The sequence below is a fragment of the Hypomesus transpacificus genome, chromosome 1 (genome assembly GCF_021917145.1).
Source record: "Hypomesus transpacificus isolate Combined female chromosome 1, fHypTra1, whole genome shotgun sequence".
Taxonomy (NCBI): domain Eukaryota; kingdom Metazoa; phylum Chordata; class Actinopteri; order Osmeriformes; family Osmeridae; genus Hypomesus; species Hypomesus transpacificus.
The window spans coordinates 8,331,879-8,355,333 of record NC_061060.1 but is presented as its reverse complement, the minus strand read 5'-3'; the positions used below and the strand labels follow the sequence as shown (position 1 = coordinate 8,355,333).

The window sequence follows — 23,455 nt, the reverse complement described above, 5'->3', positions numbered from 1 at the left end:
AAAGCTTGTCTTGCAAGACAGACTCCTCCCCTAAGATATACATCTTAACGACAAAATTACTTTAATGGATGTGAAATAACAGGGAAATAGCCTTTTAATTAACCGCATTGGGAATTGGATCTGCAAGTGTTTTGTACAGGATAGCCAAGTGCACGCTTTATTCCGATTTTAGAACACAATTTGTAATTAAACCCCTACATGTCAACCTTTAGACAGTTCCGAATCCACTTTGGTTATATATTAGCTTGAAAGCCAACATTTTTATGGGCAGAAGATAACTGATCTACTTTTGATTAATGTCAAACCTGTCGTAATCTACAATTGCCTACTGAAATTATGAATCTTGTTTTATGTGATGAACGGATCCAACCAACCAAGCGTGCTTTGAGATTAATTTCTAATGACAAAATTATATATTATAAAATGTGAATTGTGCATAACACACGAGCAACAAAGACTAGTAGTGCTCTCTAGTGGATCGCAAATAATTCAGTAATACATATTTTCCATCGTTATTTGTTGTTGTTTTTTTTTTATCTATCTGCTGTTTTGAGTCTTGGCTAGAGAAGAATAGTAATGTGTATTTTTCTTTATTTGAATGTACAGGATGTTACAGTGCAGAGGTCAAGTAAAGCATTTACATAGCTACAGTATTGCATCTAGAAAGTGCACCACACAATAGCATGAAACAGTACAAGCAAGGTCATATGAAATAATATGACTATGTAGGCTATATAAATTAATTCTCCACCCCAAAAATATCTTATTAAAAAAATTGTAAATATTTTTCAGCACTTAGCCTACATAATATTTTTAAGTGCAAACAACTAAATTCAAACACATAAATAAAATATAAATAAAAGGCAATACCGAAAAGTAAACAGGAAAGTATCTTTGACAATCAAATGTTAAATATAATTTGATTTTGGCTTATAAAGCAGTGGAAGCAGCTATTCCATATCAATATGGAAAATCTTGCTTTGTTTATTATCATCTGTTCACCAACCCTTTTAAGTAACCAACCATGATACTGTCCTTACTACTGCCATATACTTCCTTCTATAGTTACTTCAATGTTTCCTGAACTTTAGAAGTGCAATACACAGCATATTTAAAAGTTGTAATTTAACATCAAGAGTGTTTGTGGTACTTGTACACTCATGAGATGGACTTATCAACTCTCCTGGTGTTAAATGAACACTTTATCATTGGCTGTGTATGATTCACTAGCATTTAAATGATGTCATTAATCATTAAAGTTGCATTATTAAAAAGGAAGACAGTTATGTTGCTCTATTGCTGATGAATGCAGTTTTAATCCTTCTAATGCAGATCATTTGCCAAAAGCTGTGTAAGCTCACACTACATAGCAAGTGAGTGTGGTTTCTGTATAGTTTTTGTTTTTCATATTTTCGCATCCTCATCCTATCAAATTTGTATAATATGATGCATGCATATTGGATAATACTGTGTCTACATCAACCGGGCAGTATCAGCAGTGAAAAGACCTGGATGGTTTTTGAGATCACGTTGGTTTAGTAGATGTGTTTGACTACACCTGCCCTAGAGCATTGCTTCCCAAATTCTGTTTATGCTCATCAATCCATCAGAAGAACTCCTGGACCTTTCATATGTGAGCTTCTACCGACTCAGCAAATCCTATCTTTACAGCTGGAAAACAATCACTGTAACCTAGGGAAAAAAATTACAGTCCAACATCTGAGAAACACTGCTCTAGAGTAAACTGATAATCGGAGCGGGTCAACACACCAACACACACACACGCAGGTGTCACTTGTGTCTGGAGCGCACTTGGAGCAGTGTGGGAGTCTGCTCCATGATCTGCACCAACAGCCTGTCAATGTAGTCCTCCAGGTCGCGCACCTGGGCCTTCACCTTCTTCAGCTCGGCCTCACGTTTCTCCAACAATGCCCCCTGCTGTTGGGAAGCTGCCTGCTCCTTCTCCATGTCCATCTCTTGCTGCAGCAGAAGGGCTATCAGCTCCATGTTGGTCAAGTGTTGGTACTGGGCAGAGTTGTCAACTAACGCCTCCTGCCAAGAGACAGAGAGGGGGATGGGGGGATACACAAAGGCAGAGGTGGGTAGGGAGGTTCATGAGATGTTATGACACATCGATGATACCTTCCCTTTTGACTCGGAGTGGAGGTTCGGCATGTCCTACCTGAGCATTATCAGCCTGGGCTCCTGTGGGCTGGGCAGAGCGTCCTGGGTGGATGGTGGACTTGAGCTTCTCCAGGACCGAGCGGCCTTCTCTTTTCTCCTCTCTCTTCTCCCCCTGGCTGGTTGAGGTGGTCAGGGGCTTCACTGGATGGGGGCTAGAGAGGAACCAGGGCGGCAGCAAAGAAGAGTGTGAGGTTAACAGGAGGATCAATACTCATTGTAGTGCTGTATTAATGTGTGTTGCAAGGGCAACTAATATCTTTCTTAGGGTTCCAATATTGACTCGTCAAAAATACTGATATAAGGCTATACACTGTACACTTAATAAAGGTATATGTTTAGTTTATTTTCAGTACAATTCATGGAACATAATTTCATGCCACTGACAGAGTAAGGGAAGACATTTCCAGCTAGATTTCAATAGCAGATGGTTAATAATGGTAGCACTGATAATTATGGTAGCTGTGCCATTTACATGTAAACCTTGAATGCAACAGATGTACATGACGATAACAAAAACACAGATGATCGATGGTTAACATAAAAATGAAAGAATGTAAAACATGCAGGTATTGCAGGTTCCAACATAAGCAAGTGAAATTGGTTTGGAAGTTAAAGGAAACAGAGTATATCTTGTATAAACACAGATAAAATCCACTTTTTGTTTCAGCATTTGAGTATAAAAGCCAAATAATCAGTAAGGTAATCAGCAAGTTAAGTTAATGCACCCAAGATGGCTCCTACTGCGGGTTAGTTGACAACAATCTGGCAACCCACATGGGTATGTTCTAAAGAGGGGTTGAGTGGGTACACTCTGCAGAGCTGAAGTGTCTCACCTGCTCTCCTGATGGGGCAGGCTGCTAGCTGGTTGTGTCTCCTCAGGCAAAAGTGTTTGCCGTGCATCGACCTGGGACTGGGCAGTAGTGCAGGAGGAGGAGGAGTAGGGGGCCACAACCAGGGTGGCACTAGCTCCAGGATTGGGCCTCAGTGTGGGGGGATGCAAGATGGGGCAAGTGGCAAGGGTGAGGGGTATGTTAGCCTGATCATTAGTGCCATCTGCCAGGGAAGGGGCGGAGAAGAGGTCCGAAGCACAGGGATTGGAGACATGCACAAAGGCACCAAGCCTTGACTTAGCAGGGCTTTTCAATTTTGGAGCTACTTTGGCATGAAGATCTTCAAAGCTTATTTCTCCCATTTGCTTTGAGGCAGAATGTCCTAGCTTTGTGGTTAGTTCATTGCAGTCGATCTGTTCTCTATTTAGACCATTTACCCTGATGTTTATTTCTTTATCTGGAGACACTGGGGAGGAAAGAGAAGATCTTGTAGGCTGATATGACAAGGGTCCTTCACTGCTTTCCATGATTTGTTGAACCAGAGAGGATGATATATCAAAATCGCTCTTTCTTCTTCCTCCTCTGGGAGTTTTTGGACTGCCATCGCCATGGAGCTCACGTATCATCCCCTTTAGACTCTTCCGTGCGCTGACTACCTGTGGTGAAGACTCACTGCTTACAGGCTTGTATGGTGGATTGCCATTCCAATCAAGTGAAGACGGTGTTTCCTTAAAATCAATGCTTTCTTTAAGAAAGCCATTACTTGATTGAGCCTCTTGTTTCAAATCACAAGTGCTTTCATCCTTCAGGACATCTATAGAGTCTGTGGACATACACATTGGTGTTCCCAGTTCGCAACCTCCATAAAGACAGTTTTCTTGGCAGACAGCTGAAACTTTCAGTTGCTTACTAATCGGTGCATTCATTTCAAAGGCTGAGTTGATATCTGTGAGACTAGGCCTTTTTAAAGTGAACCTATCCTCTGAAGTTGCCGTCATCACGTCGTGGTACAGGGCTAGAGGAGAATCAGCAGATGGTGGAAGGAAAATACCACCCAGACCTTTTAGAGTGTTGCCTATTTCAGATGGAGACGAACCATCTGAATCAATAAAGCTAAAATCAGAATTACTAATGTTCTTATTCAGATCTTCCAAGGTTAGTGAGGGTGACTGGTTATTGTTTATAGTGGTAGGTTTATCTGGGTGAGTGGAACAAGGCTCCGCTGTTGGGTCTTGTGTAGTACAAACAACATCATGTATCTGGATGTTTGATTTGGGAATTTTTGGGGATGACATGCTCAGTAGGTCAGCTACTGACATGTCGCCATCAAGAAGCATTTTAGGTTCAGCTACGTCTGAACTTTCGTAATGAGAAGCTTTTGAAGTGGTCTGTTTTCTAACACCCTCGTCTGAATGTTTTACATCTGTCTTCTCATGGTTGACCATGACATCGGGTTCACAAAAATCTTGCTCAGTGAATATCCCCCTCCAGCTTTCAGCTTCATCTTCTAACGGTTCATATTTAAACTTGGTGAACTGGTCTTCATCCATAAACAGGGGAGGGGACATTGGCAGGTTTGCCTTGGGTTGGGAGTGATCAGTGTGAGATAGTGACATCTCACTGCTGAGGGGGAGCTCTGTGGAGAGGCTAGGAGTATTTCGCTTACGGTCTCCATCTCTAACGTGTTGAAGGGAGGCAGCGCCGGTTTGAGACAAAAGGCAGGCCTCTTTGTGGACGGCAAGCTCTTGACCTCTATGTAACCAGCTTTCAGAATACATGTCATTGACTGCAGTTCTAATGGGTCTCCTTGGGGGCAATGGTGGAGGATCTTCTTCAGGCATATCTATCTCATCAATCGGCTGAATGGAGTGATTGTCCACAGGTGGAGTGCTTCTTCTGTGAGTTTGTGGAGGGGGCTTTGAAGAGTTCTGGGTAGGATTCAGCCGGCTGGAGGCAAAAGCATCGAATGACTCGTCCAGTTCACCACCACTTTCCGACATGGAGCGAGGATTGAAGGGATCGGCAGGGTTGGGTGCAGCTTGTTTTGGGAGCAAAGCAGGAAGGGACATCTGCCTGGCAACAGCCCTGGGACGCTCTCGCCTGATGGCGGCCATTTTTCTTTGAATGGCGTCATGGGGTGCAGGGCTGGGGATGTGGGGCCGAGAGGGCGAAGCTGTGGAATGACAGAGGGGTGAGGCGGCGGAGCGGCAAGCGAGAGGAGGGGACCTTTGTGTCTCTTCAGCTATGAGCTCCTCAAAAAAGGGGTTACACTGCATACGAGGCAGGAAGGGGTTGGAGGGCGAGACGGGTGTTGTGGGAGGGGAGGGGGTGAAGGGGTTGGTGGGATGACCAGTGTCGGGTGAGGTGCGACCAGTGGAGCAGGCGGAGGGGGACGAGCACTGGGGAGGAATGGGGGAGCGAGGGGGGAGGGGAGGGGGTACATCTGAGCTGCTTTCTACCTTAGGAGAAACTTCCAGCCTGTGGAGGGAAGGCACAAGTAGTCCTCTTAGTTAATCCTGTGCCAGTTGACCATTTAATATATAGGGAACACAAACTGAAAATGGCCACCCAGAAGCTTGACAATAAGGTGGTTCAATATGGGAGATGTTTTGTCTGCAATACTGTATGTGACTACACTGACTGTTTTCAGAGAGCAGCTTTAACAGTATATGTTGACTCAGCAAAACCAAAACAACAATGGGATTGTGGAAATAGAAATAAAAAGCGATAAAAATACCCAAGCCTGGCTGTAAACTCACTGTATGAAACGGTGGGTAGACAGCGTGGGATGTTGAGAGAGGAAAGTAAAATGGAGGATGATTTAATTCGCATTTCAAAATTATAGGGGGCAGCAAAGACACTGAACACAGGGAAACAAAGCCTTTAAGTAGATCGATGCCTAAGTAGCTCGGTAGGCGACAAAAACACAGCCCTGTGAAGCCCTGGAGACCCAGAGACACAGGACTGGCTTGACCCTCACTCACCTTGGCTTGTTCGGGGATTCCCCAGAGCCAAACCACCCCCTGAGTCTCCCCTCAGGAGCTGTCTGGCTCAGGTCTGACTTGGCAGGAAGAGAATCGCTCCTCCCTCCAGAGAACAAGGTCTTCCTCTGCTTCTTCCCTTTTTCTGCTGAGTCAGTGGCGGCGGTCAACAGAATGGGCGCCGCCGCCTGTACCGGTCGACCGGTCGTCCGGGCGCTCTGGACCTGGACCACCTCAGCATCAGCCTCCTTGTCCTCCTCTTTCTGCTCCTTCTTCCCCTTGTCAAAGGACCAGCGTCGGCCCTCCCTCGGGGAGCCCTTGTCATCGCTTCGCTTTGTGAGGTTCTGCAGTGAGCGGGAGAGGGGGGAACATTTCTCCAGTAAGACCAGCTTGGAGGGGAGGGTGCCTGAGCTTCGCTGAGGAGTCACGGGCTCCGAGTAGACATGGCTGCCGTTGATGCACAGTGACGATTGTGAGAGGGTCATGCCCTGGCCCTTTAGGGACTCTACAGCGGGGCATAGCCTAGGCAGGGGAGTGCTGATGTTACCTGCCTCATCGCTGAACGCTCGCTTGTGGGTCAGTATCTTTGGAGAGGTTTGTGACGTCAGCACTGTTGGAGGGGAAGGAAGTGGGTTGAGGAAGTGAGGAAATTGACATACGAGATACATTTTTTTAAGCTGTGCTACTCTTTGTGTCACACACAAACATAGGAGGGATCTCTGACCCACCTTTCTTTGCTAGCTCCATTTCTCCATTCTGGGTGTCCTCCTTGACTTTGCTACGGTAGATCGGGGAGCTGGGGGGGTTTGCCAGCAGGTCCAGACATGGAGGGGGGCCGGGAGTGTCACTGGCCATGGACGACACGCTGTTCTCAGAGGCCAGCGAAGAGCACGACCTGGTGTCCGAAGACCTCCGCAGTCTTCCCTTGAAGAAGTCCTTCATTTTACTCCTCTTCTCCTCCGTCACCACCTCTCCAACTCCAGGGTCCTCCTCACCGCCCCCCTCACCAAAAGGCTGGCCCAGCCCCCCCGACAAGGCAGCGAAGCGCCCGGGAACGATGGCCGAGGACGACTCCACGTCACCCCTCTTCCTACCCGTCACGCGGTCCTTGAGCTTGCCGAAGGCTGAGCGAGGCTTGTCCTTCATGGTGAGGTCGAACATGCTGGCGGTCATGTTGTTACGGGTGAACTGGGCCGTCACCTGGAGCTCCCCACGTTCCTTCTCCTTCCGCCCGGCCTTGGAGTTGAGCCTGAGCCACCTGGAGGCACATTGAGGGAAGACTGGGAGTAAACATCAAAACCCGTCGTTCACATGCCTTTGTGTAAACACATTCAATACATACTTTCTCTGTAATAGAAAGTATTCAAAAACCAAACAGAGAATGAAAGTTAGATGTTTTGACTGACCATACTGCAACAGAGAGAAAAAAAGAAATCCCATAAAGATCGTTTTCTGTGTTTTGTTTGGCAGCTGCTTGCAATATTGCATAACTGAATGGTAGCCAGATAAATGGGGCTGGGGGGGGGGGGGGGCATCGTGATTTGACCATCATGTATACGTTTGACCACAAACTATTTTTTCAGCGCTCTGATGGAAGAACTAAATTGAATTCCGAAAAGGTCCTCTACTGGATAATGAAGTTTTGAAGGCCGCACCTAGGAAATCCTCCCACTGCATTTGTTCTCTCACCCCTTGAAAAAGGACCAGAAACATGTGTTCTGGATCCAAAACAAATGCGTGTTATTCCATGTGAGTTCCTCTGCTCTTTGCTTGGGGAGAGGAATAGAGAGCAGAAGGCCCTCAATTAAAGCCAGCTGTGTGGTGTTGCCTTACTTGACTGCGGAAATTGCCTGATACTACTGAAACAGTCCTTTGAATCCAACACATTCACCTGAGACTCAACACACTTGTAAGACACTTTTGTTTTGTAGATCCATCAGACGTTTTACACAGGGTTATGAAGAGTCAATAAACATTAGGGGAATACACTGGAGGTGACTCATTTTAGACCCTATGTATTATCATTTTTCAAGTTTTAGTGTTTTGATTTCAGTATTTCTAGTATGTATTCACAGATACTGTTTTTAGGTCCATTTGGGTCCTTCATTTCTACTGGACATGATTCTCCTGTTGTGTAAAAAATAAAAATAGGATGTTTCATGCAGAAAGCTGCTGCTTGTTGTTCTCAGACAAAATTGTACGGTAGCTGATTGGGCATGATGTGGCAAGATACTGTACAAAACCATTCATTTGGACTGGGTGGTATTTTCCTGTCTTCTCTGTCACACGTTCAGGTAGAGCAAATGCTTCTGCTAGGCTCCTGACTGGAACCAAGAACAGAGACAGGGTTTGTCATGTAATTATGTCTCTTTTCACTAGCTGCCTGTTCAATACAAAATTCAAGGTTTTATTATGTTTACAAGGTATTGCTTGGCACCCGATCACATTCCTGAGCTTATTCGTTGTATGAGACCCATTGGCCATTAAGGTCTTCAAATAGTCTGCTTTTAATAGTCTGTTCCCAATTCCCGTTTGAAATCAAAGGGTGACGTGCCTGTTCAGTTGAAGCCCCATGACACTGGAAAAAGTATTCTGCTCCATATCAGATTCTCTCCCACTTTATGTTTTTAAATCCTCTTATTCTCCCTAACCTATGTAAGCATAGCAAAGTTATCCTATCTGTGTATGTGTCCTTTCAATAAATGTGCCGTTTGGTGCCATATTTGACCTTGTACAGCACAGACAAATACTGGTTGTTCTTACATTTGCTATAGAAATCATTATAGAAGTACTATCTCAAGGATAAGATTGACAACGTGATGGCTGCATCGTTGATACTGAGGAGTTGAGAGCCAGAGCAGAGTGCTCTGTAATGATGACAAGGGAAACAGGCCTTCATCTTACATCAAGCAATGGTTGCTCTTCATCTCAAGACTCTGACACTTGTAAACACTGAACATGACGTCAGTCCCTGGATTTGTTGTGGGGTTGGTCAGCCAGTGTTCAATGTGCAGCTATTTGTGTCTGCCGAGGTTCATATCGATAGATATATCTTCTACATGAAGTTTAATCTTCCCTGATTGACACCTCACTACTTCTAATCCCCCACAACCATAGCATCTTGTACCAGCGGCAACATCTGTCAATCATGGAACATATTTTTTGTTTTTACTTACCACGTTAATATAATTAATTTGTCATTGAATGAATATACCCATAATGAATGATGTGAAATCAACCTACTCATCTCTAGGACACATTCCGTCATGAAATATCTTATCCAGAGGGATGATAGCTTGACCAAGAAAGACATCAAGGCCGATCAGCACCCGGTGCATGACGGTAAGGACCAAGTCACCGCTCCCCGGAGGAAAGGAGCTCCGTCCCCCATGCTCCAAAATACCGGGGAGAAGTTCGAAACAGCATTCCTCATTCCATTCAGGCATTGCCGCCTTCTCGACCAAGCCGGTTGTGTACTTCTCCTTCCCTACCTGAATGATAGTATAAACATAACGACTCCCATGCTTGCCCTTCGTTCGCAATCCCTTTGCACGAAGGACAGTGACATTCACATGCGTGGGGACCCATCTCTGGTCATCGTCCAAATCTATAAGTGACATCATCTTGTACCACAATAGTGGCAGAGCGTGATACGTAGAAGTCCTAAATATTCGCGATCAAAATGTTGTAGTCTTTCCCGATCTGTCAATTGCGCAATGAGTACAATGTCGTCGGCTCTCTCTGAGCCTGGGTGTACCGTTACTTGCTGCGTTTGCAAACAGACGCAGAACCTCTGCAGAATTTTCTCAAAAATCCACGCACTCCTTCTCAAGTGCGTCTCGAAGGTCTGTTCGAATAAAATCAGGGTATCTTGCACATGAGGAACACGCATGGCATACTTAAACCAGATTACTCGGTGGCAAATCAAGTTTAGCGTTGTGCTTGCTGTTACTGACTTGCTGGCTGGTCACTGCTTGTCGCATCAGTAGTTAACTATCCAAAAACACATTGTGCTGCTCACGACCCGCCCTTCCTGACGAGTTTACAGGCCCGCATACTGAAGGATGGGTAGTCTACTGCAGAATTAAAGAGAAACACCCCTGAGCGGTGATCAGATGTGAATGTTCAACATTTCCAAAATTATGTCTTCATAGAAGTGCAAATTGTTTCCTATGATCAAATAGATGCACGTCTTTGTGCTTATCTAATAGACTATTGAAATAATACATTTTAACTGAGTATAGTTATGCATCCTTTTTTGACCATCTGTGGTCCCTAAATTGGTTGGTAGGGCGGGCAAGCCTGATGTAGATATTTCCAGGCAAAACGTCCCACGGCCATATGCGGTTGACAGATGTATTTGTAGGCTAACTGTAAACAAGTCTCAACAATAGGGATTCGTTATCTTGCGCGATCACCATGTCAAACTGTTATGTAATAATATAAACAAAAAAAATAAACGTATAAATAAAATCTGGTCTTCGAGGACCTTTAGCACGTTAATGGCTCTTTGGGGGATTGAGACTCTATGTAACCGTCAAAATCGTATAAAATAGCCTAAAATGTATTTGAACTAACGTGTGTTCGCGATAGTGAAGGAAAACCATTGAGGATCACTGCAGTGTCAGGTTTAAGATCGAAACGTACATTTAAGCCCTAAAACTGGTTGGTCGCCACCACTGTGGGCTTGGAAGGTTTAACGTGTTTGCTGCAGAATTGCAGCTAGCTTGGCGTGCCATCTACTGGAGGATAAATGCTTAGCCAATTTACACGTAGGCTATCTCATCCCCAACCGCATGTAATACAAAGTAAACTCCAAAAAGGGTCGTGTACAGTCGTTTTATTTTATTATAAATAAAAACACAACAATAACTTCTAGTTTCTCAGTAAAAATGACCTCGGATTGTTTCACAGTGTTGACTCAGCCACCTTGAAAGTAAAATATTTTTGTTGTTGTTGTTTGTTTTTACAAAATGTACAGCACGGGTTAAGTAATCACACATCACATCCAAAAAAGTATGCACAGAACAACAGAATCTCATCGACGAGCTATCTGTGGCACTTTTCTACTTGGCTGAGGCATTTGAGATAGAAGCTTGTGTAAAGAGCCTATATATACCTCACATACAAAGGACTACTGTTGTAACAGTAACAACCATCATACTTTAATTCCACACACTCAGTATTTAAAATGTCCAACTTTTAGTTGCCTAATAGATTAAATACATTCAAAATGCAAAGCAAAGTTTAGAAACCATAACAACAAAATTGTGAAGATGCCTATTTTTCTGTAATTGTTGTAACTACAGTATTCACAACAAGGCATTGCTTAGGTTAAACCCACATGGACAGTTGCGACCCAAACATAATATTATTTGTACTTAGATTACATACTTGTATTGGTTTAATCAGATCGAATATTGGACACTAAGATACAGCACCAATTTTATGTTTAGGCTGTAAAATAAAATGTCATATTTTAAAGGCCAAATATATAAAGTAATAATTTGTTTCACAAATACTGTATCTTTGGCAGATTAGGTAATGGAGGTCTTCGTCAGTCACGGCCTATAATTTAATGTTGATTGTATGCATTTTCTAACCCTTACAATTGCCAATCAACAAATACTGGCACAGTATTCCAGGGTAATTGAGGTCTTATTCTTTAGCAATTAAACCACAATTCACAGGTAATGTCATAATGTGTTAATCAGCCAATCTAATGTGTCCCCTGCCTTTCCTGTTGATGCTGAGAACTTAACCAAAACGTGGAAAACGGAAGACTTGTTTCATTCCCCACAAGAGCTTCTCTCCATGTACCATATTTGATGCCCTTTCACAGTTACTCAAGATCGGCACAACTAAAAGTCAACCAAAAACAAATCCACATGTGGACTTTGTCCTCTGGAATGTTGCTTGTTCCCGTCCGTCAGAACCCGGGTGTCTGTGTCCCGGGCTGCAGCTCCACAGCTCCACCACGCTGCCTCCTCCTCAGTCTGCAAGGCCGTTCTGGGAGCCTTTGAGGAACAGTTCGTCCTGGGACAGGTGCCCGTCGTAGCCCTCCATATAGAGGCTGCTGGTGCTGCTGCCGCTGCTGCCCAGGAAAGTACCGACCGCCCGGCCCTGGCGCGCATGGCCCACCGCATCACTGAACACCTTGTTGATCTGCTCCTCAGAAGGCATCCACCAGTCAGGGTTGGAAGCACAGTGCATTCGGATGAACTCTGAAGAGGAGAAGGTTCTTTTGTGGTTGTTATGTACTTTAAAGACTAAGGGGACAAACAGACTGACACACAGAAAGACTGATTGACAGACAAACACCCAAACGAACAGCCAGACACGCATTCCAGACACACAGACAGCCCCCCCAAAAACCGCCCCCCCCAAAAAAAACAAAAACAAAACAGACACACACAGAGACAGACCTGCTGATAGGTCATACCTCTGAGGCAGGTGACCTTGATAGGGTTTAGGGGTCGTCTCTCTGGGCCGGGCTCTCCCGAGTGGACTGAGCGCTTCCTCTTGCCCAGGCCGCAGGAGTACTTGAGCTCGTCCGTGGTGAAGACAAAGCGGATCAGGTATCGCAGCAGGCGGCGCCCGTCCTTCTTGGAGGAGTTGACTGCCTCATCCCACTGCTTGTTGGTGATGAACAGTGGGTAGTTTCCCAGGAGCTGCTTACTGCCCTGAGGGCAACAGGGGTACATTAAGAAGATGCAGTACGTCAAAGAAAGAAGAGGGGGCTTCGACCTGAGGACTATGAAGTGGGTAAGCTCTTATCCAAAGCTACATACCAACAGGGATTTGAGCCTGCACTCTCTAGATTTTTAGCTAGATAAATACTGCATATCAATTGTGATATTGTTAAGGAGTAGCTGTACGATTTGTGTAGTGTTACATGTTGTACCATGGTTATTTACTTGCTATGTGTCTAATAACAGTCTTATGTACTATGGACCCTGATATTGTTGCCTCTGTGTTACAAAGTAGTTGTGTTGGCTAGTTCACACATTTACTTTTTTCTTTACAGGTGTCATCGTTATGCAATACGGTTTCAAAGTGATACTCTCACAAAGATCAACAATTCTCAGATCATTTATAGGACATCATTTGAATGGTAGTTTCACATTTTGTGCCACTACTTTCAGTTTGTGTATATATGTATATATAGGCTGCTATTTGAGTCACGCAAATTTCACAAATTTCACAAACCTCAAAGATTGTTTTCCGTTCTTCTTCCTGTAGAGATAGAGGACTCTTTAGATGTACACGTGTCCACTGCTGTCTTGATTTTTGATTTATAGAATGATGTATGTATTATATACTGTAGCATTATAATATTTAACCAATAACATATTTGTTTCTCCATAAGTATGCTCCAAGGAAGATAAGTACTATTTCATACGTGTTAATCCTCACCTCTGTTAACTGCTCTTCTGGCATGGGTTGCACCAGTTGGTTGTGGAACTGGAGAACACTCTTGAAAAAGTCTAGAACATTCTGACAGGGAGCTGCACAGAAAATGAAGCCAATGTGATCAATGATGGTTACACAACCCCATGTCTCCGAGACCCATTGAGAAGGTAGTTCCAAACGCTAGGGGAAGATACTTGTTCTTGTACGTGTGAGGTACTTAGTGTGCACTTGCATGCTGAAATAATAATAACTCATACTGACGTTGCTCGTACTGCTAGTTCACTGAGTAATTCATTCTGTGCTCTACAATAATATTCAATAAGACTGTGTGTATATCTGTTAAGACTCCCAATGAAGAGACAGCAGCCTTACAGCTAATTGGGTCTTGGCGACACAGGGGACTTGTGAAAGCTGAGGAGAGAGCAGGTTGGGTAATGAGAACGACAGTCAGATTATTCAGTTAAGTTTTGCCCAGAGCCTTGAGGGTGTCAGGCTGAGAGGCTGAGTGAGGGGGTCTGAAGCTGTGTGTGGGACTGATACAGAGATACAACACCACACACATAAGGACTTAAGAAAGGCTTTTTCATGCTTTCTATGCATAAATCAAATCAAATCATGCATAACTGATCAAACAACGGGATCTACAATTGACCTTCCAAAAATTCCCTTGTTTTTATCCATGACTAGGAGTGGGGGGGTTTGCACTGTGAACTATGACAACCCATAATGGTCCAGTGACTTGCGGTACCTGGTATGTGCTCCAGCTTGTTCCTCAGCTCCTCGTTCTCCTGCTGCAGACTCAGCACCTCCTGCTCCAGCTCCAGGCAGCGGGGGCAGCAGCTCTCCTCCTCCTCCTCTTCCTCCTCAGGCAGGGTGGACGAAGGGTGGCCGTATGACTCCGAGGGAGCCGGGGAGCTCCAGCCCCCCAGGTTGTGACCGGGAGACACCCCAGATACGGGCTCCGCCACTGGGCACGGCTCATCCTCTAGGCCTCCTGGAACAGTTTGCTGGGGCCCACAGAGCAGGTAGTTCTGCAGGGAGTCTGTGAAGATGCGGAGGAAGGCGGAGGTTTGCTGCTGGTTCCACTGGCTTCGCTGGGCCTCCTCATCTGGGTTGGTGGTGGAGGTGCTCTCCTCAGGTCTGGTCTTCTCCAGCGGGGGGTAGTGGCCTCCACCCTGCCCCCCCACCGGCCTGCTCTCCCCTCCTGGTCCAGGCTGACAGGACTCCTCCTGCTTTATGTGGGCAGGCGGAGGGGACGGCTCCAGGAGGCGGCCATTGTTGAGAAGACTAAGAACTCTGCTACACTGCTGGGCAAAGGCGTCCAGAATCAGACGGTTCTCTATGTGGGGAGAGGAGACAAAACATGTAGCAAAGTTGTTTAACGGTTTGCAATGATGATAAAAATAAAGCTTTGGTTTATACAAGCAATATTGGTGTTTTCTCTCAAAAATGTTTTGAGTAGCAGAATATGATAGATTGCAAGGACTATTTTAAAAACCAACTGAGGAAAATGTTTCCCTGCTGTGAAACAATTTAAGCTGCCTCTGTATTTAGTGAGGCATGGATCTCAGTATGACAATCAAGCATGCAATTTAAACAAAATGTGTCATCATCGTGAAATTAGGATTATGTTCATCCCCTCAATAAAACATGTGTTTCATATTTTAACATTAGAATTATGTTCATCCCCTCAATAAAACATGTGTTTCATATTTTAATATTGTGCTCCCTAGAGAGTGTGCTGCTGGTAGTGCACTGAGATGTAGGCGAGAACACACAGTCAACAACATGTGTGTTTCAGTGTCAGTATTATGAGTGTGGTTTCTGCATCACTGCTCAAGACTTCATGTCCACATAACACTATTCTTTGTTTTTTCTGACTTCTGTTTTCTTTCATTCTACTTTTCCCTTTGCTGCCATTTAATCTGTTCATCTTATAGAATGAGCTCCACCAAAGGAAACCTGCCCATTTTGGTCAGATGACCAAGCCCCAGTAAATACCAAAAACATAAGAAAACACAGAAATGTCCAAAACAACCACACACAAAAAACCACCCAACTCAACCCCCCCTTCTCCCAGCAGTCTGAACACACGTCAATGTGATGAGCTGGCACATCTCAGCTCCTGTGATGACATGTCAGCCCCCCTGGCCCCAGCAGACGAGCCAGGTGATTATGAGCTCAGACAGCCACGCCACCCCTGCAACTGGGCGGGCCCTGCTCCTTCTGCAGCCACTCAGACGTGTCTATCGGCCCGGCGCAGATGTGTCGCATTTATTAATATGCGCGCCGTCTCTGTTTACCCGACGAGATGTATCGGATATCATTCTCCTCTCATCCTCCCTCCCCCTCCCCCTCAAATCCTCCCTCTCTCTCTTTCTCTCTCCTCGCTCTCACTGGTGCTGTGAGATGAGAGCCTCGTAAAATTTCATTAAACACAACATGCTCTGCAGAGGGGAAATTTATGAGGCCCATTTATTTTAATCACAACTCTTTGGGAAAGCTTTTAAATGCAATTTGCTTTATTGCACGCTGATCTCCAAGCGCCGTCCTTGGGTCCCCACTGTTCTCTGGGCTGCTTGAGGGAAACGAAGGAGACACACTTGTGTTTGTTGCCCCCAGGAAAAATACCGTGATCTCTGATTTTATCATCAAACAACATGAATAATTGTCACAGAGTTGATTTCACAGCATGTGAAACTCCTCAGGAACGACACAAACATGGGTGTTGTGTGGTGATTGTAGATATTGGAGTGGATTTCACGAGGGACGTGTCCCTCTCACATTTGGACATCTCTAATGTGTCCCTCTTACTTTTCAAATCACGTTCATGTCATGTGATCAGGAAGGTAACAGGTTGTGCTTGTATGCCTCCCTCACCCCACCAACAGAAGCTGCTGGCCAGGTCACGTGATGTACAGGGCATGTTAGGGTCTTATGATGAAGGCAAACAGGGTCAATGATTTTCTGTATCTCTATGTGTTTTGAAGAATTGAGATGGTATACCCACAGCCCTATCCTATACCCTCAATCATATACCCTCTATCATAATAGTGTGCTGTAGATTGTGATGTAGATTTCCTATGGAAGAGCTGCTTTTTACATACTTTCATGTCTCAGTATGGCTTCACTTTCCTGCTACAGTACATAAGATAAGGAGATATCATATCTCTGGGAAAGCTGTTTAATTTAACACCTCAGGGTGTAGTTTTGTTGGGATTGAAGCACTGTCCTGAAATACAGACTTAATCTGTGAAATTATGCAATGCTGTATTGAAATGATGGAGTTGTTGCACTGTCTTGTCAAATGAAGGCTCTTCCTTGGCACTAACCATTGATATAAATAGGCACTTCTTGTCTTTGATAATATGCTGCACTTACCCTAAACATGATTTGTACATCGTTCAGGATGAAACAACTGCTAATTAATTAATGTTAATATATGTAAATGTAGATTAATTATTTTCAAGTTCCATTGTATCAGATTGGGAGAAATGCATTACCCATCCAGAATCCGTGCACTACACACATGCATACACAAACCCCTTACATCTAATTGAAATATCTAAATGAGAGACAGAGAAGATTTGACAAGTGTCCCTAAATCAGGGAAGCTAATGTTTTCACTACATAAGTCTCTTTATTTAGACAAGTATCGACAAATAATTAAATGTGGTAAGTAATTGAAATTGAAATACATTTAGACACAAATTACAAACATGGCCCTAAGAATGGATATCAATAAAATCAAATTGTCTACTTGGTTTTGCCTTTCTCTACTTTCTTTTAAATAAACTGCGCTTTAGATAAGTTTGAAACCTACCAGAGCTGATCCCATAAGTGCAATCCGGAGACTGATGCTTCAGTGTCGCTCGACCACCAGACGAATATATAGGGTCTTGGCGCAGCGCCGTACTGCTTGCGACCCGCCGCTGGCTGCCAAACGATACTGTTGCTACACTTCCCACTGTTGCTGATGTGGATGTCGCGACCCTGCTACTTGGTCTGTTTTCGCAGGGGAACCGATGTTGCTGCTGCTGCGGTGTTGCGTGATGCTGCTGGCCGCTACTGGTGCTGACCGAGGTTTGGTGGAGCTGCACGCGCTGCTGATAGGGATGGTGGTGACTGAGGTTATAGTTGTAGTGATGCCCGCCACCGTCACCAAATAGCTGCATATCCACCATTGTGGGTCTGTCAAACCGCGCCTTTACCGTCGACCGCTTGTTCGGAAAGGTTTTTAGAGAGCTGTGAGGACCCCGCTGTTGCCGGCACATTTTTGGGGCGCTGAGTCCTTCGTCTGCCGGTTGCATTTCCCCGTCCATCACGGCAAGTGTCAACGTGTTCAGTGACTTGTGGTGACTCCTGTCACGTCCTTATGTGACAGGCAGGTGATGATGACTGGTTCTTTTTTCGTCACTGTCTCGCTGTCTGGCTCCTTTTGCCTCTGAGGGTGGGCTAATTTACTGACAAGCCACAGCTCCAATCCCCAGACGGGGGCGCAGCCTTTAAGTGATTCTGCCAAGAGGGAAATGCAGGCGGGACCTGCAAACCCGCTGTCTGCGCGCACCGTACATCCACAGACATCCACTGGGTTCAATAGCTGGCGTAAAGATTGGGTACATAAACTTCATACTGGAATTCCACGGCTGGATTTAGTGGCCATTTTGCCTCAGAGGACAAGTCAGGGAACAGTTTATCACGATAATCTCATAAGGGGGCTATAATTTTAGACTGCCAATGCATCATATAGGCCCTGTGCATTGACAGTCTAAAATGATACATTATAAAAAAGGAGCACACATTCAAAATATGTACTCAAAAGAGTGGGCTATTAACCTACAATCAGTGATGTACATCAACCTACCATAAAGGCTAAGCAATGAGTCTATAAATCACTATTGTAATTCTGGTGTGCTACGTCAAACTCTTGATTATTTGTAGCTAGTAATTTAGTCGTTTGGGATTGCCAAGACACAAAAAAATCGACAATGTTGATGTCAAGGGCGCAGAATGAAACCAGATCATTAATTTAAAAAAAAGGCTCCTCAATCCTGCTTAGATCAAATACAAATTGTCATGAAAAAAATGAAATTGCATAATAACTGAAAATGAATCATGAATTATGTATTGTTTAGGATCAGTGAAAATGCCGAGACTGTAATATTCTGTAATGTCACAGAAATCTTCTTGGTGTTTTCAATAATGCCCACAAAGAAAGGCAGTAAAAGTTTTCTCAGCCACGAGGTGGCGGCATATCAATGTAAATCAGCGACACCTTCACGTCAGGGCAAATATCTCAATTTATGTTTAACCCATTGGATCACCTTTTTGAGCAAGGTATGCTAGCATATACATAAATAATGTTTTGGATATTCATGTGAAAGAATGTACCCTGTTATATTTTTAGATAAACGAAATAAAAAGCTATGGCAACTAAAACATTCACAAATGTAACGTAGGCAATGTAAACTATTTAGAAAGTTGTAAAGATGTTTCAAGCTCATCATGAGCCTCATTTAACACATATGACCTGTTCTATCTTTACTAACTGCGCACTGAGTAATGTAATCAAATCAAACTGACGTGTCTGGCCACTCATAGCCCACTGAACACATCACTTGGCATAGCACGGAGGGGCTTCAAAGTGCCCACTCCACTGAAAGCTTACATGAATGCGCACGTCCAGCGCATAGATTTGCGTGCGCGCCGACAAGGTTGGTCACAAAAAGCAACAGATTTCAAATGAGGTTGGACACCACAGTATGTTGGACATGCACGCGAACGTCTTCACAAAGTTAAACAACTTTAAGGATTACGATCTCTAGACTTTCTCCTTGTTTCCAAAAGAGGATAGTGGTCTGTTTTTACGAAAAGTGCTTAATCTACGCTATTTTGGTATCCATGCACGATGATGACATTTTGACAGGAGACCGAACCTTTATTTATCTAGACAACCGTGAGAGTTCGATTTAGGTCTCTATTACACCTGTCATTTGCCTTTGGGATCGACTCTGGAGATTTTAACAGGATAAAAACTAACATGACAAGGAATCTGGCATGGTTGAATTACAATTAAACCAAAGAAGAGAACTAAACCAAAAACATTTAAAGATTTGATCGTGGATTTCCTCCAAACAATACACATTATGAATGTTTTTGAATGAAAAATTGAAACAATAGTTGTTAGGGAATTGTCTACAAAATACAGGCTTTTCACTCTCGTCGCCGGGATGGTGCGCCTCTTGAGCTGCCTATTGCTGGGGTATCTGACCTGGAATCTACGGATATCAGACGCACAAGGGGAGTACTGCCATGGCTGGTTGGACAGCAATGGGAATTACCACGAGGGCTTTCAGTGTCCGGAGGACTTTGATACCATGGACGCCACTGTGTGCTGCGGGTCCTGCTCCCTGCGGTACTGCTGCGCGGCCGTGGACGCACGGCTGGACCAGGGAAGCTGCACCAATGATAGAGAGTTGGAGAACACGGAGTTTGCAGCCCGTAAGTTAGGCTGCCCTAGGCGAGTTGTTGCAGAAATCATTGACAATATAAAAAGCATATAATAAGTGTTTTATGTATCTAAATCAGGTATTTGAATAATCGATGGTATGTAATTTAGTGGGCTAGCCTACTCAAAGTGTCAGTTTAAGGCTGAATGGCTATCCATAGTCAAGAAATGACCATGGTCAACAACAACGTATTTACCTCAAATTCAAAATATAGAAAAATGTATGCCAAATATCCATTTTAATCCAATTTATTTTCAAAATAAAAAGTTATTGAAGTTTGAGATAAGACAACAAATGTGGGTCTACACTGTAAAACCGGAAAAGTTAAGTTTACTGGAAACGGTTTGATGACATTTATAGAGGCATTTGAACTGGATCATTTAATTCCAGCTGTTCAATTCAAATGGTTCAAGGCAAGTCATTTTATCAAAACATTTTCGTAAACGTAATTTTTCAGTTTTTACAATAGTAGGTTATTCATCAGATTATAAACAGGGTTTTAAGCTTTTATCAATAAATGTAGGCTAAGTCGCCAGTTTGGTTCAGGCAGATTCATTACTTTATAAACCACAGTGGATGCATGACTGCGCCTCTTGATTTACACCAAACACAACTTCCAAAAGAAGCTCCGATTGCATGCATTTTGGGCACCTGTTTTTTCTTGGCGTGGGCTTTATTTGACCGCGGGTTAGGTAGATTGTTATCGGCACAGAAAAAAGGAAACGAGAAGTGGGCATGCGATACACCCGGAGACCGTCACCCTACATTCCTGCAGTTACATGATACTATCACTATCACTACTATCAGGATGATAGGCCTAAAATTATGGGTAAACACGTTTATAAACTGTAAAGAGGATATACATAGGAGTCGGTAGAAAATCTAGTTAGAAATGTGAAATTACACCGTTAAACACATTGACAAATGGTAGAAATGCCCAATATAAATGTAGGGTTATAGTTTGATTTGACGCCTAAAATTTGTGATGCATAAACTTAGCCTACCGTAAACCGATTTGTCAATCATAAAAAAAGTAAGGTAGGCTATAAAATAAGCGGACAGCTAAATACTCGTTCATATTGTGATAGCAATTTAATAGTACAACAAATATGATTTTACAAGTGGGGGCCTATATATAATTAACTTTTTCGTTAAGGTTTTATTTTTCAGTTTGCCTTCAGCTTGCTCTTAAACCTGACCTGACAGTGTCAGTACAATTTCCTAATTTCTTTCTAGTGAAAATAAATAAACGTATAATTTCCTCCCCAGGCGCCAATTGACTTTTGAGGGGTAATCTGAGCTTTCAATCTACATTGTGAGTTTTTTTTCCCCAGACATGAAAGCCTCTGTTCAGTTTGGTCTCAAGGCAGCATACAAATAGACAGATCCTTATTTCAGTTGGATGTGAACATTTACTTTCCCATGTCAGATTTCTAAACAGAAGTGTTGGTTCTAAAAATGCTATGTCCACCCTGGAGAAAAACATGAATCTGTCTACAGTAATATATGATGTGGAAAATTACATATAAAGAAAAATACTTGAAAAAGCCTGTATTTATTCCATTACAATTCCCTTCCAACTGAATTATAACTTCAAGACAATAAAGATGGTCACTGACTCCACTCTGCCCCCCCCCTTCAGAGCCCATCTACGTGCCTTTCCTGATGGTGGGCTCCATCTTTGTGGCCTTCGTAGTGGTGGGCTCCCTGGTGGCCGTCTACTGCTGCACCTGCCTGCGGCCCAAGCAGCCCACCCAACAGCCCATCCGCTTCTCCCTCCGCAGCTGTCAGGGAGAGACCATCCCCATGATCCTCACCACTGCACCCCCCAGCCTGCGCACCCCCTCGCGCCAGTCCAGCACCGCCACCACCAGCTCCAGCTCCGCCGGGGGTGGCGGCTCCCTACGACGCTATTCCCTGGGGGGCCAAGGACAGGGGCAAGGCCAGAGCCAGCAACATGGATGCCTGGTGTCTGCCACAATCTCCAACTCCACCCCTCAGCCACTACCTCCACCCCCGCCCCCTCCGTACACCTCCCCTCCAGGGTGCATGGTGGCGGGAAGCATCCAGCACCCACACCCCTCCAGCCATTCTCACCCCCACCCCCACACCCACACGCAGCTCCAGCTCCACCAGGCCCCCATGCACACACACCCCTCTCAGGGTGCGGGTTTCCTCCTGCCACAGCAGTACTTCTTCCCCTTGCAGTCGGAGCCCTTCTCCGGGGCCAAGGGTTTTGCAGACTTTGGCCAGAGCTGACCAGGCCGTCCCAGCCGGGAGCCAGGTGGATTACGGGGCCTCTCTGTGGGCCAGCGGTGCAGATACACGGTCTCTGGCTAGATGGACTGTCCTGATGCTCTGTAGGCTGCTCAGCTGACACAGGGCTGTGGGACAGCCAGGACTTCTGTACCTACAAATGCTAGTCTCGCTAAATCCCAGGAGAGTACGGAAAACTCACAGTAAGATGGACAAGAGCCATACTGGTCTTTTTTTAAATTGTATGCACTTTTATATGCATTTATATCATGAACAATATTGGTGTCTTCACTTCATTTTTATATATTTTGGATATATAAATGGTGATACATTTCACTATCTGCTATTTCTAGACCATGATACAAATGAAATTCAGTTGATTTTCCTAAGTGGGACCAACCGTAATGGCTGTTTGGACAGTTTTCTTGGAAACAGTTGTGTATGTTGGGATAGAAGCACAGAGACATTCAAAACCAGGGAAATCAACAGTTATATTTGACAATCGAAAGACTCTCTGAAAGAGGGTTAAGCAGGTAAACAAAGTATTTGTATTTGTAGTAACTGTACCGTATGTATTGGTATAGAACAGTATACTGGGCGAATGAAGTGTTTCTAGACCTGGAACGTCTTTTGTTTTATTATTATGCTACAAAATAAATTCATTTCAGTAAACACCTAGCCAGATTTCAATTTGGTGCTGAAAATAGACTCCCCTTGAATTACAATGCGAACAGCTTCTCTTAATGCAATTCCGAATGAATAAACATAAAATATATCTGTGTTTTTCCAAAGAGAGAAAGCAGCCACCCATCCCCCCACACTGTGAACCGCTGAAGTGCTCCAGCTTTCCCCTACCTGTCGCTCCGTCTTGCGCCAGACTTCACAGTAGGAATGTGGCACTGAGATCAGTCATTGTCAATGCTCAATGAGCATGTCATGGTCGCAGTGTTAAAAACAACAGGTCCTAGAAACAGAGAGGAGTTTTGGGTTGCACCAACAAGTATGGCAAGACTCCACAAAGACTGCTCTGTTCCACAGTTATTTAAGTGTGAAATAGACTTGGCAGGCAGTGTCCCGTGATGGCTGACAGTGCATACTGTAGAGCTGATACTGTCTGGGGGATGCTCATGGGGTCTCAGATGCCTCAAGCGGTTTCCAACCCTAAAGTAGCCAGCCTTGGTGGAAGTGCCATACTGTATTAGGCCATGTTTTGGACACCACCGGTCTGGTGAACGGTGTGTAACGTTTTTGAGACCTGTTCATTTACGTACTCTACTCTAAA

At 44.3% G+C, this 23,455-nt stretch overlaps 3 protein-coding genes across 4 annotated transcripts; 1 reads left to right on the top strand and 2 right to left on the bottom strand.

Annotated features, from left to right (window-relative positions):
• Positions 1–1,350: 1,350 nt before the first annotated feature.
• On the bottom strand, positions 1,351–10,011 carry LOC124470723 (rab11 family-interacting protein 1). The gene is made up of 6 exons (XM_047024749.1): positions 9,239–10,011; positions 6,724–7,253; positions 5,999–6,605; positions 3,018–5,492; positions 2,183–2,336; positions 1,351–2,052 (listed from the first exon to the last, which is right to left on the bottom strand). Exons 1-6 carry the CDS (start codon positions 9,616–9,618, stop codon positions 1,792–1,794), a joined length of 4,407 nt encoding a protein of 1,468 aa, XP_046880705.1. The 5' UTR covers positions 9,619–10,011; the 3' UTR covers positions 1,351–1,791.
• Positions 10,012–10,897: 886 nt separating this feature from the next.
• LOC124470823 (BEN domain-containing protein 4) lies at positions 10,898–17,819 on the bottom strand. The gene is made up of 6 exons (XM_047024962.1): positions 17,232–17,819; positions 14,157–14,747; positions 13,412–13,503; positions 13,205–13,231; positions 12,438–12,678; positions 10,898–12,219 (listed from the first exon to the last, which is right to left on the bottom strand). Exons 1-6 carry the CDS (start codon positions 17,728–17,730, stop codon positions 11,987–11,989), a joined length of 1,683 nt encoding a protein of 560 aa, XP_046880918.1. The 5' UTR covers positions 17,731–17,819; the 3' UTR covers positions 10,898–11,986.
• Positions 17,820–19,135: 1,316 nt separating this feature from the next.
• On the top strand, positions 19,136–23,159 carry shisa3 (shisa family member 3). 2 transcript variants are annotated; one of them, XM_047024975.1, is made up of 2 exons: positions 19,136–19,928; positions 21,560–23,159. In XM_047024975.1, exons 1-2 carry the CDS (start codon positions 19,639–19,641, stop codon positions 22,269–22,271), a joined length of 1,002 nt encoding a protein of 333 aa, XP_046880931.1. In that variant the 5' UTR covers positions 19,136–19,638; the 3' UTR covers positions 22,272–23,159. The 2 variants fall into 2 exon arrangements, with proteins under 2 accessions (XP_046880931.1, XP_046880940.1); XM_047024984.1 differs by having other exon boundaries at positions 19,136–19,909; positions 21,560–22,258.
• Positions 23,160–23,455: the final 296 nt, after the last annotated feature.

Coding starts and splice junctions, on each gene's coding strand:
- LOC124470723 (XM_047024749.1), bottom strand. CDS start 9,618: ATGATGTCACTTATAGATTTGGACGATGACCAGAGATGGGTCCCCACG. Junction 2,337..3,017: donor CTGCCCCATCAGGAGAGCAG/GTGAGACACTTC, acceptor GTTCCTCTCTAG/CCCCCATCCAGTGAAGCCCC. Junction 2,053..2,182: donor CCCAGGCTGATAATGCTCAG/GTAGGACATGCC, acceptor GTCTCTTGGCAG/GAGGCGTTAGTTGACAACTC.
- LOC124470823 (XM_047024962.1), bottom strand. CDS start 17,730: ATGGACGGGGAAATGCAACCGGCAGACGAAGGACTCAGCGCCCCAAAA. Junction 12,679..13,204: donor AACGGAAAACAATCTTTGAG/GTTTGTGAAATT, acceptor TGTTGCCCTCAG/GGCAGTAAGCAGCTCCTGGG. Junction 12,220..12,437: donor CAAGGTCACCTGCCTCAGAG/GTATGACCTATC, acceptor TCTCCTCTTCAG/AGTTCATCCGAATGCACTGT.
- shisa3 (XM_047024975.1), top strand. CDS start 19,639: ATGGTGCGCCTCTTGAGCTGCCTATTGCTGGGGTATCTGACCTGGAAT. Junction 19,929..21,559: donor CGTAAGTTAGGCTGCCCTAG/GCGAGTTGTTGC, acceptor CCCCCCCTTCAG/AGCCCATCTACGTGCCTTTC.